The following is a 12645-nucleotide window of genomic DNA, read 5'->3' on the forward strand; positions in this document are numbered from 1 at the left end:
AAGGGCAGTGGCCTTCCTGGTGTCCGAGCACCGGTGAACTCCCATGATATACTTTTCCTCGCCGTCGCCAGCGCCCTTGGACGTGCCGGCTTCGTGGTCGTGGCGGCGAGGCGCGGGCGTGGCGGGGCTAGCAACGTCTTCCTCGTCCTCGCTCTTTCCATAGACTTCGTCGTCCGCCTCACCGATCTCCTTGAAGACCGCTTCTATCTCCGACTGATGCTGGCGGTACCGCCAACGGCCGCGGCGGAATTTGTAGGACGTGCGATAGGAGTCGACCAATGCCTTCTCCTCCGCCCGGTCCATGTCTGGCGCTCCGTGCCGGTGGCAAGTTGCTCCATCGCGCACCAGAGCTCATTGAGGAGGTGGAGGTTGTACTCCTGGTCGGCTTGAGCCCGTCGGAACAAGGCCTCCTGCACGGGCATGTCGGCATGGACCGGCGAGGAGGGTGGCGTCGCCCGTCATCGGTCACATCTTCCATTGGGATGTCCGCAGCGCCGACCGCCGTCTGCCTGGCGGCCTGCAAATCGGCAGCAATGGCGGCATCTCAGTCTTTTGGTCGGACGAGAGGTTGTCCCAGATGGCTTTGGAGCTCAAGGAGGCCATGATGGTCGTGGTGCGGTGAGGAGGAGGATTGATGCGTCTATGACTGGGGTTGGAGTTTAAATAGTCGGTGCATGACAGGGCAAGCGACGAGGTGGTTAATGGCTGGTAGTAGACGAACGAACCTGTGGCGCCGGAGTAGGTTCTTCGGCAACCGCGCATGTTTACTGTAGGGAGGCGGAATGATGAGTTCTCATTTGAACGTGGAGTTGCAGTGTGCACCGGGAAACAGCATGGGCTGCATTCTCTTCCGGCGCCGCTTCAATGCCAAAGGGCCATTGAGAGGTCGCGTCGCTCTGAGCCAGCATGAATGCAAGATCGATGCTTTGGAGCGGCGCTGGCCACTTCGGGTGGGAGGGACATGGGCAAAGGAGGATTTTTTGGATGGGCCATGGCAGATAGAATCAAGCGTGACAGCGGTTCGGATGCCCGCAAAGCCCCCAATTTGTTTTCGGATTGCGGGAGAAAGTAAGTCCGGACCGGTCGACAGACCTATATAGACCCGCATTGAATGGCAAAACACGTCTAGACCACGAGGTCCGGACGGTTGTGGTCGTTTCGAGGCTCGGTGTTGAAGATGCCCTTACGTACTCTTCGAGAGTTTAATAATTCATTTAAAATATTTTATCAAATTATCAAAAGATTTGAATTCTAATAATTTTGATCATGTAGTTTTTTAATGGAATGTTTGTTTGATTTGGAAGATTAAATGTTGGCCCAAGCGCAAGAAATACTATAATCCCCTCGCAAAAATTAGAAAAAGAAATACTATAACCGGCTGACAAAACAATGTTGGGGGCTTGGGGCCTACTGACCGGCACGTAACACCCATCAGACCATCAACGTGTACCTCCACCGCTAGCTAGCTTATCCTTATCCATTCGTCTGTGTCCACCGAGAAGCATCTGCATCCATCTTCTTTCTCTCGCTCCATCTCTCTTTCTCATTCCGGTGCTTCCACCGATATTCTTAGACCAAGCAGCCAGCGGGATTAGCCGCGCTGTGAGCTGGCTGCCCAGGCGAGGTTCGTTCCCAGGTTGCCGGCGTGTGTCAATCGTGTGAGGCGGGCCCAGATGTGAAGCCTCCACACCCAAAGTTGTTGGCTTCCCCCGTTCCACCGAAGCGAGCGCGAGCATCGCCGCCGGATCTGCCAATAGTGTCACACAGGCGCAGATGTGAAGCCTCCACCAAAGTTGCTGGCGCCCCACGTTCCACCGGAGCGAGCGCCGCCGCTAGATCCCTCGTCCCTCTCCCCTCCTCTGTGTGTGTCTCTTATTTCCTTTGCTCTGCTCCGATGCCCGGCCTTGTGTCGTTGCCTTGCTTTGGTCCTTACACCTGCAACGGCCGTTTGCCACGACTGACTTGGACGTCCGACGCCGGCGGCGACGGCCTCGTGGCTCTGGTAGGCGCCAAGCCACGCCTCGGCCTCTCCTCCAGCCTCATCTCGCGCCCGCCAAGCCATGCCTGGCCCTCTCCTCCAGTCTCCTCTCGTGCCCGTGTGGATCTCGCGAGCCAGCCCCGTCCGCCTCCGGCCGATGTCAGCAAGCAGAGCTTTCGTCCGTGCGCTCAAGCCGGCTCAGACCGCCGCCTCCTTAGCTTGGCCACACCAGCCGCCCCTCTGAACTTCCCCGTCGGTCTTCGCCTCCTGCACGAGCCCCCGTCGTCCGTGCGCTCCGGCAGCTCCCCGTCGCGCCCGAGACTGCCTCGAATCTTCCTACCGAGGCCTCCGCTGCGACCAGCCTTTAACATGGGTCGACGCTGGCGGCAAGCGGCGGCGCGTGCCCGGCGGTGAAGAACGGCAGGATAAGCGTACGCGCGGTGGTGAGCCAGTCCAATAAGAGATAAGGGTCGCGTGCATAATTTCCAACAAATGCAGTGGTTTTTACGTAAAAACGAAACGTTTTCCAGAGTGCCACTTAAATAGGGAGTGCGGGTTGATTTCAAAGAAATAAAAGGACTTTTTCGCAAAAATGTCGATGACGTACGACCAGAAGCAGTGATCGCTTTATTATTATTATTATTATTATATATATATATATATATATATATATAATAAGGGGAGAAGATAAAGATTAGGGAAAGATAAAGCGGGAAACCCTTTTTTTTCCTCCGTCAAAATAGATTTACTGGAGCAGTCAGTCACCCCTCACCCGAACGGCGGCCTGGTGTGTTTCTCCGGAGCAGAGGAGGCGTGCGAGAAAAATGGCGGAGAGGCGGAGAGGCGGTGTTTCTGCCGGCGGCCTGTGGCGCGGAGGTCATCCTCAGCCGTAGCCGGCGCCAGCGGCATCCTGTCCCTTAGCTCGGGTGGAGGCACTCACCGCGGCTTGATCTGTAAGTGTTCGATTTGGATCTGTACCTAGCTAGCTAGGGTTCCTGATGCTTGCTCCTTGTTAGCGGTAGTCTGATGCCGAGCACTCCATGCTCCCACAAAACGATAGCAGCGCACAGCGGCATAGTTCAGGCATTTAATTTTTAGCGTGATGTACTCATAGGTCATAGCACTCCCTGCTCAGGAGGAAGATTGAGTTGCTGGAGCAGAGGAGTCTGCATTTTAATTTTTCTTACAGACATCCACTTGCTCTGCAAATTCTTAGTTCAGACTTCAGACCACGGGCACAGTAGGAGTAAAAGAAAAAGAAAAACTCTGCAAAATCTAGGGCCGTATAGGATTGTCAAGAGCATACGAATAGACCATCATGTAACTGAATGAAGGGCCATGGTAGAAGTTCTGTGAAATTCCGAAAAATCAAAATCTAGGATCATACAGGAGTCTGTTTCGTATTCCCAGCACCAGCCGAGGATCCAATTCATCATTGGAAACTGATGAAAACAGGTTCCTGATGGTCCAAACTAAAGCAAGTACAACGACCATCAAATTTCCAACATCTCTAGTAATCTTCAGAAACTGAACCACACAAACGGTTGAAAGAAACAGGAAACAACCTGAATGTTCGGTGTGTACTACTTAGTTACACTCGACAAATATTCAGAAACAGGGTGCAAAAGGAATAAGTGCTCCACTTCTAACAGGGGAAACATAACTAAGTAGGTCTACTTACAGAAGCTGAACACTTAACACAACTATCTACATCCCCATTATCATCTCAGAGAAGCTCCTGATTAGCCTTATAACCAAAAACTTCAGTAGCGCATTGTCAGGCTTCTCCGTGCTAGACCGAAAAAATCACTCATCTACCAACTACCATATCACTTATCACTTGAATAGATTTATTCACCTCAAGGATATTACCTCCTAACTTCACCTCAGTTCTACTAATTACGCTAATAAGAGAGCTTTGGAAGAATATAAGACAATTTTTGTCTGCAGGAAATATAAAACAGTTATTAGCTTGTGAAATTACTTCTATCCATTTGCCGATCCTTTCAAACCACCACCCCTTCGACCTTTTCTTTAAATACATTCAATGTTGGTGATTGGACCATATTCTTGTTGTGCACTAGCAAAGGCGTCATGGTTCACCGACAACGTCGTATTATCAGTAGTAGGCAGCGCCACATGAATTTTTACAACCACCGCCCTTGCCATCTTGAAAGAGAGAGTATATATACAACTTAACGTACCCCAAGAATTAACCAAAGTGGAAATTTAGAAATGAGATGCACATACAACACTTAATTACCTTGTATTCTTGTGCATTAGCAAAAGCTTCATGATTCACTGGCAGCATCGTATTATCAGTACTAGCTGGTGCCATAGGGATTTCCGCAGCAAGCTCACTTCCCATTTCAGAAATATCAACTGGTACTGCGCAATAAAGAATAAAAAATGCCATATGCCTGTGTGAAGAGAGAGTTTATATATATGTAGCTCACACCCCAAGAAATAACCAAAGTAGGATAAGATGCACATACAAGCTTGCTTATGACTCTTGGACCTTCAAAATAACGTCCTATCGGTCTTGTGGGGCTCTCAAAGTTCTCTGCATTTTCTTAATATACAATAAAATTCTCCGCAAGTTCACTTTTCCGCATTCCACACATATCTCCGCGGGCTCACTTCCTGGTAGTATAAATGGTTATCATTTCTTTGGTGACAAACAAGAGCTTGAAAACCTTGGCCTTTTGGGTGCTTCTTTACTGCTTCTTTCCAGTCCTATTTTTTGGTCGCTTAATCCATAATGGAGAGCGATCTCCATAAGAAATGGCAAGGACTGGATCATCATGCCACTGAGATCCTTACATTGCAGCTGCAGTGACTAAATGTGTGACAGAGGCCCCCCTTGTATTTCCAGCTTCTGCCATGATGAATAGGCGTTGCATGCTTCTGAGCACGCATATGCGTTGGCCCATCTGCCTTTTTCCCCATTTAATTTTTCTTCCGGGTTTTCATGCTGGTTTCTATTTCTTTGTGTTTATTTGTTTTCCCCTTTCTCCTTTTCCATTTCTAGGTTTTGTTTTTTCATTTTCTTTGGGAAATATGTGAATTTTCCTACAAAGTGCATGAACATAAATCAGTGGCAAATTAACCCTTTTTGGAAACCACTAAAATTTTCTGTAAATTTGAATTATTTTTATTGTAAATATGATTTTTTTTAAATGTGAACATTTTTTCAAAGTACATCGGAGTATAGGACAACATTTTTATCTCAACGCATGAACACCTATCTTAACATAGGACAACATGTTTCAGGCATATCACCATATTGTCGCAATATATACATGATTGTAGCCAAGCATGTTCATTTTATTCTATTGTTTGTAAACATGAACATTTAGAAATATGAGACTAGTATTTTTTTAATATGAACATGTTCATTGAGGAATAGGACAATTTTACTTTTTGTTTCTCCCTATTTATTCACTTTAAATGGGTTTTATATATGTTTTCTTTACAATAGTAAGTAAAAATAAACTTCAGAATACAGGCCTTTCAAATCTTCTTGGGTCGGCCTACATAAGAGCACTCACGGACAGAGCTAAATTCATGTGTTCGTAAAAAAAAAACTAAATTCATGTACATGTTGTTTTGGTAGGTGTGGTGTGAAAATATAACTGAGTACCAGTACATCCAAACGGTAACACTACCCTTTTTGAGTCAATGCAAAGTCGACCCACACCTCGCACGATACTGTCAGTCACCGTCCTCTGCTTTGTAAACCGGGCGATAAGCTTAACAATGCGCAAAGCAGGCACCGGGTACGACGGAGTGTGCTTCCTGATGCTTGCTTAAAATACTTGAACACCCACGGAACCATGCATGCAGTGGAGCCATCTTTGTCTTGTTAATGTATGGAGATTCAGGACTGTTGTACTGCTTTAGTTAGTATGTAGAGGTTAATTAACCACGACACAGTACTCTAAGCCGCATCTGAATCTATTCCCAAGGTCCCATCTCAGTCTTTGCTTGCTTAAAATATGTTGTTTAAATTTTGTCATACTTGTAGTATTTTGGAGTGCATTATGTTTTCAGTTTTTGTCCATAAACACGTACTGCGTTACAATTAGTTACTTTCGGGCATCCATTTCAATACTAAAAATGTTGCAAGATTGATCAAATTCTACACTTTTAGAAACACCGAGAGCGACATAATCGCTCACGTTACATTTCTCACTTCTTGGTCCACCTACTCCTCAAGATATACTCCGCTGTCACTATTGTTTGCCGACACGAGGAGCGGTGTTTGCATCCGACGGTTATGCATCACTCTAAGTTTGCATGGCGTCTGTAAGCCCTGGGGGTCGCCTGTTGTTCAGTTTTCTGGTTACCCCCTTTTCTTCCTTCTCTCAATATTATTTCTCCTTCAAGCTCCCTTTCTATGATCCTCCTTCAGTCCTGATCTGTGGGCACATGATTTTCTTTTTCTTTTTGAAGATTGCGGTGAAAATGTTGTTTTGGTATGTGTAGCATGTATAAGACTTATGTGAGTCCAGTAGTCCATCCAGTGTAGCCATTTCGAAAAGAAAAAAAAATAGTCCATCCAGTGTCTGCCTCGAGTGAATGCAAAGTAGAAGTGAACTAATGCACAGCCAGCTGCTTGGATCGACGAGGAGACAAGGCATGAAAGGTTCATGAATTGATTAATCCAACTAATATGGTAGCTTTTGTTTCAAACTGGCTGTCTGGCAGGCAGTGCGGATCAACTGTGCACCAAACTGTCATGTTAATTAAACTAATACTCTGTCAGCTGCTAACTGGATCGAGGAGGTGGAAAGACGGGAGATAAGCTTAACAATTCAAGCACCTGGTGGCTGGGCACCACATTGTGTTTCGTGATGCTTTTAGTGCATGAAGATTGATCATGCTCTTAGTGCTTTCGTATTACTATGAGCCCCCGGGAAGCACAATACTGTAAGCCAGCCGCATCCGATGCTATTTTTCTGCACTCCCAATGTGGCATCTCAGCCTTGGTTACATAGCAAGCTGAACCAGCTGGAACATTTCATTTCTAGAGTGACAGGAGAGGAAAAAAACATTACGTAGCAAAGAGTGCTTTCAATTTCTTCCTTCCCTCCTTCCCTGACACGGCTTGATATAAGAAAAACTGACATTTGGTGTAGACAAACTGTGACACAAAAACTTATATCTGGATCATTTATACACTAGGTTGATTCAACCATTTGACCTCTTTAAATTACATACATTCACATGCTTGTAGAGTGTTCCCTCTTCTCTCTACCTGTTCATTTCGAGACTTCTTCTAATGTAATTTGTCCCCGCGCTTTCCAAATGCAAGAAATGCCATGCTATGTGTGATCCTTTGATGCAGCCAGTGCTCCTCATAGGAGGAAGACAGGAAAAAATAAGGAGATGAAGACGAGGGGACCGGAAAGACTAGGATAAGAAAAATCATAGAGGTGTTGGCCCCGCTAAAGACGAGGGGACTGGCCCCGCGAGGAGATGGTACTCCAACAGCCATCAAATTTCAAACATCTGTAGAAAACATCAGAAATTGAACCGCACAAACATTTAGAAATACCGGATGTTCAGTGTGCTATTAGGGACACTACACAAACATTTAGAAACAGGGAACAAAAAGAATAAGTGGCCCACTGTTTTGAAAGCACTACAAAACATAGATTTGGGTCTACTTCTACCAGGGAAAACAACTAATTAGGTCTACTTACAGAAGCTAAGCACTTAACACAACTATATCTACATCCCCATTATCATCTCAGAGCAGCTCCTGAATAGGCCTATAACCAAAACTTTCTGTAGCACACTGTCAGACTTCTCCACGCTAACAAAAAAAACACCGATCTACCAGCTTTGGTATCACTTGTCACTTGAATAGTTTATTCAGCACAAGAATATTACCTCCTAACTACAACTCAGTTCCCCAGGACTCTGTCCCTCTGCCTCTCACATGCGCTAATCTGATGCAGGGTGGAAGAGGGATCACGAGCTAGCGGTGAGAAGAGGGGGCTGCAGGTTCCTGATTGATTGATGCTGCGAGAGTTCAAGGAGGAGGGGCAGATCGTACCTCTCCTTGAGCAGCAGGTACGGTCTCCACCTATTGATGATGCGGAGGAGGCCGAGGAATCTCCTCAAGTGCCCAACAATGTCTTCTCCGATCCAGGTCCTTCTACCAGAAGAGGTGAGCCCGAGATCCTGCAAACTATGTTTTCCTCTCTAATCTGTAACGCGATTTGGGCAACTATTTCCATGAAAATGAGGACACATCTTCTAACCTCTCCCCTTCTAGTATGGAGTCTTTACTTGATCTAAGGATGGTCAATGATGTCTCTCGACCACGGCTGATGTCGCTCATTATTATTTTTTGCTGTAACATGCATTATTTGTTAATTAATTCTACCTTTGTTTGTGTGTGTTTAGATGTTTCTATCCGAGGCACAGAGATTAGGTCCCCAATCAGTGCTTCACTGGGCGCCATGAGACCCCTTGTTGGGAAGCTGGATATGCTGCTGCAAGCTCCTCTTATACAAGGATGCTCCAACTCCAAGAGGGTCAAGAGGCTCATGGAGGTGATGCGCCTCCTCAAAGATGACGTTGAAAAGATGGACTCCTACCTTGATCAATTGTCAGAGGTGGACGACCCTCCTATGGCGGCCAATTGCTGGATGAATGAGGCGCGCAACCTGTCTTATGACATGGAGGATTATATTGACAGCTTAATATTTGCGCAGCCTGAGCATCCCTCCCTTGTTCCCAACAACATCAAGACATTCAGATCCGGCCTCAAATTCAGATTCTTCCTCAAATTCTTCAGTCATGCCAAGACTACCAAGACTCAGCTTGTTAGTATTGCGGAAACGCTATCAGAATTCAGGATGTATGTTCAGGAGGCGATTGAACGGCACCAGAGATACAGTCTCCATTCTTGCAGCACACTGAAGCGGTGGTTTGTGCCCATTGGACCTACGGTTCCAGTTTCAGTGCGGTATGATGAAGAAGCGGCACACATTGTAGTCGATAGTTGGATGAGTGAGTTTATTAACTCACTGGTGGCTGACGTTGGGGAGGATCAAGAGCAGCAGCAGCACCAGCAGCTCAAGGTGGTAGCTGTTCTTGGACCGTCATGTCTCGGTAAAACTACACTTGCCAAAGTGTTGTACAGCAGAATTGGGAAGCAATACCATTGTCGAGCTTTCATTCGGGTGTCTAAGAAACCCGATATGAAGAGGATTTTCCGTGACATTCTCTCGCAACTCCAGCATCCGGACCCCCCACAGGATTTTAAGGAGACTGACCTCATTGATAATATCAAGATATATCTACAAAACAAAAGGTACTACTGTTTTTCTTCATACAAAATGTTGCCATAAAACCCTGATTAATATGCAACCTCAATTCTGGCATGCTGCAGGTATCTGATTATTATTGACGATCTATGGGAAACATCAGTATGGGATATTATTAGTCATGCTTTTCCCGAGGGTAGTCGAGGCAGCACAATAGTAACAACTACACAGATCGAAGACGTTGCAGTAGCATGTAGCTGCTATCAGTCAGGGCATGTCTTTGAAATGAAACCTCTGGATGATGATCACTCAAGAAAGCTATTTTTTAACAGACTCTTTGGCTCTGAAAGTGAGTGTCCTGATGAACTGAAACAAGTATGTGATGAAATTGCTGAAATATGTGATGGTTTGCCACTAGCCACAATCAGCATAGCTAGTCTTCTACTAAGCCAGCCTGTCATGTCAAATGATTTCTTCACATACATCCATCACTCGGTAATCTCTTGTTTCTCTGCAGTGCCTACTTCTGAAAGAACTAGACAAGCACTGAATCTGAGCTACAATAATCTTCCTCGTTATTTGAAGACATGCCTGCTCTACCTTAATATGTATCCAGAGGGCTACACATTCTTAAAGGGTGATTTGGTTAAGCAATGGGTGGCTGAAGGTCTGATCTGTACAACAGAAGGGCAAGACATTGAAAAAGTTGCAGAAAGCTATTTCTATCAGCTTATTGGTAGAAGCTTCATCCAGCCGACATGTGTCAACTACTACAATGAGGTGTTGTCCTGTCAAGTGCATGACATGGTACACGATCTTATTGCGCACAAGTCTGCAGAAGAAAATTTCATCATGCCAATAGACTACAGATGTCAAAAGAATGTGTCACTTTCTCATAAGGCCCGTCGACTCTCGCTCATATTCGGTGATGCGAGATATGCCAAGACACCAGCAAACATCCGAAAATCACTAGTTCGGTCAGTTAGATTTTCTGGATTACTTGAGTCTATGCCTTGTCTTACAGAGTTCAAGCTTGTTCGTGTCCTAAACCTTCAACTAAGTGGTCAAGGCTGCCGTGATAATGATATGGCAGACCTCACTGGGATTTCAGAAATGTTTCAGCTGAGATATTTGAAGATTGCAAGCGATGTCTGCATCAAACTGCCGAACCATGTACTACAGTGCCTGGGTACATTGGATATTACCGATGCAAGATTTGCTCCTGTTCCATGGGATGTGAATTTTCCACGCTTGCTGCACTTGCACATGAGTCTTCCTGTCGAGAGAGATCTGCTGGATTGGATAGACAGAACAAGGTCCCCCAGTCTAATGAGCCTTGGCAAGCTAAACCACCTGCAGGAGCTCCATCTTACCTTTTCTTCACTGTCTACTTTCCAGCATGTGGCAAAAAACATGGAAGCTCTGGGTTCTTTAATCGGAGGTCATCGCAACCTGAAAACTGTAGCAGTGGCTCAGGCCTCATCGGTTAAAAATACGCCGGCTTCAAAAACATACATTTCATGGGATTGCATGGAACCTCCTCCTCTTCTCCAGAGATTTGAATTCTCGCCGCACAGCAGCTGCATATTCTCACAGGTACCTTCGTGGGTTGGAAAACATGGCAACTTATGCATTTTGAAGATTGTTGTGAAGGGACTGCCAGCACATTGTGCTGATATTCTCAGAGGATTGCCGGCCCTCACTGCCCTGTCGCTGTATGTGGAGACGCCACCTGATGATACGATCATCTTTGACAAGGCCGGTTTCTCAGTTCTCAAGTACTTCAAGCTTACGTTCATGCGGGGTATAGCTTGGGTAAATTTTGAGGCGGATGCAATGCCTAGTCTCTGGAAGCTCAAGCTAGTTTTCGATGCCATCCCCCCACTGGGCCAACAGTGGGAAACATATGCACATAATACGGCATTAATCAACATCGATTATATGCCAGGCCTTAGAGAGATATTCACAAAATTTAGGGGTGCAGCTGCTGATCTGGAGTATGTTTCGATGATTGGCGTAGTTAGCAATCATCCGAGCAATCCTACAATTGACGTGCAATTAGCGGATTCTGGTTCCTATGGCAACGAAAGCACCGAGGCAGAAATAACAACCAGATGAGATAATTCATTCTGCTTCTCGCTACTAGGAGTACTAGCACAGGTTGGTTCAGGTGCTATAATTAAAGAGCAGATAATCTGGTGGCGCAGAATTTGCTGTCCTGGCTTTCGCTTGCACTGAGTTTGTGAAGTATATTGGGGAAATGTCTTGAATCCACTTAGGCACATTGCCTGTTGTAACTTATACACATCATCATCTGCATGTTGTTCGTGTGAGCTCTTATGTTCTTGACAAACAGTCAGCTGATATTTATGCTTCTTATCTGTTTTTTCCAAAGAAATTTGGATCTTACGAACATCTTTATACAAGTCTAGTTAGTAGCAGACATGGTTCGCCAGAAGATAATGCAGGGGTACTAGCCAATTGAAAAAAAAATAGTGTGCTATGACAAAATAGTGTGGCCCTTAAAATAGGCGATTAACATGCTATATCGCGTTATAGTGTGCTATTAGCGAGACATTCTACACTAATTAATTTAGCAAGAATAGCTTAGAACGTTATAGTGTGCTATTAGCGGCGCTCTAGCATGGTTTAAGATTGTGGAAACGAAGCCACACTTAGAAGTTGGCCTGGCAATGATAGATTGGTGATGGGGAAGGAAAACCTGAACTATCCAAGCAAGATAGCGAGAGAGAAAGGCGTCAAGCAAGCCTGTTCTGACCAGGCTAATTTGTCATTCTGACCGCTATTCCATAAGAGAAGGTGGGTGCAAACTCGCCCCCTTTCTTTGATCCATTGTTCCATTCTATTCCCTTCCAAAAGTAAGGTGTGGGTCTCAAGATGGCAACGGGGATGAAACCCACCGGGTTTTGCTTTCCCAAACCCATCCCTACAAAAAAATCACAAGCCCGTCCCCGTCCCCGTCACCGTGAGTGGGGCTAGCTTTCTGCCCGTCCTCTAAACCCATTGGGTTTTCTAAACCCACAGGGAAATCAGCATATTAAAGCAAACATAGCAGCAAAATAGAATAGAATTTCAGCAGCAAAAGGAGCATATTTCAGCAGTGTAACTTCAGCAAATGTCAACATAATACAATAGTACATGGTTCAGCAACTAAAAGGAGCATATTTCAGCAGCATAACTTGAGCAAAAGAGAGCAATAACATCAGCTACAAGGAGCATATTTCAGCACAAACAGTAGCATATTTCAGCCATAAACAGTAGCATATTTCAGTCCAACAAGATGTTCAATTACACAAGTTCTGAAATAGAATTCATGGTTCACAGATCACAAGCACAAATGAGACGAAATGGTCCAATACATAA

General features: G+C 45.5%; 1 protein-coding gene across 1 annotated transcript; it reads left to right on the forward strand.

Annotated features, from left to right (window-relative positions):
• Positions 1 to 2723: 2723 nt before the first annotated feature.
• LOC119330533 (disease resistance protein RGA5-like) lies at positions 2724 to 11649 on the forward strand. The gene is made up of 4 exons (XM_037603646.1): positions 2724 to 2931; positions 7945 to 8156; positions 8396 to 9308; positions 9387 to 11649. Exons 2-4 carry the CDS (start codon positions 8006 to 8008, stop codon positions 11377 to 11379), a joined length of 3057 nt encoding a protein of 1018 aa, XP_037459543.1. The 5' UTR covers positions 2724 to 2931; positions 7945 to 8005; the 3' UTR covers positions 11380 to 11649.
• The last annotated feature ends 996 nt before the right edge of the window (positions 11650 to 12645 follow it).

This window comes from Triticum dicoccoides, chromosome 7A (genome assembly GCF_002162155.2).
Source record: "Triticum dicoccoides isolate Atlit2015 ecotype Zavitan chromosome 7A, WEW_v2.0, whole genome shotgun sequence".
Lineage (NCBI taxonomy): Eukaryota > Viridiplantae > Streptophyta > Magnoliopsida > Poales > Poaceae > Triticum > Triticum dicoccoides.

Bases quoted from the DNA above. Each gene is read 5' to 3' on its own strand.
- LOC119330533 (XM_037603646.1), top strand. From the start codon at position 8,006: ATGCTGCGAGAGTTCAAGGAGGAGGGGCAGATCGTACCTCTCCTTGAG. The intron at 8,157-8,395 runs GTGAGCCCGAGA...GTGTGTGTTTAG, and splicing joins AGGTCCTTCTACCAGAAGAG to ATGTTTCTATCCGAGGCACA. The intron at 9,309-9,386 runs GTACTACTGTTT...GGCATGCTGCAG, and splicing joins ATATATCTACAAAACAAAAG to GTATCTGATTATTATTGACG.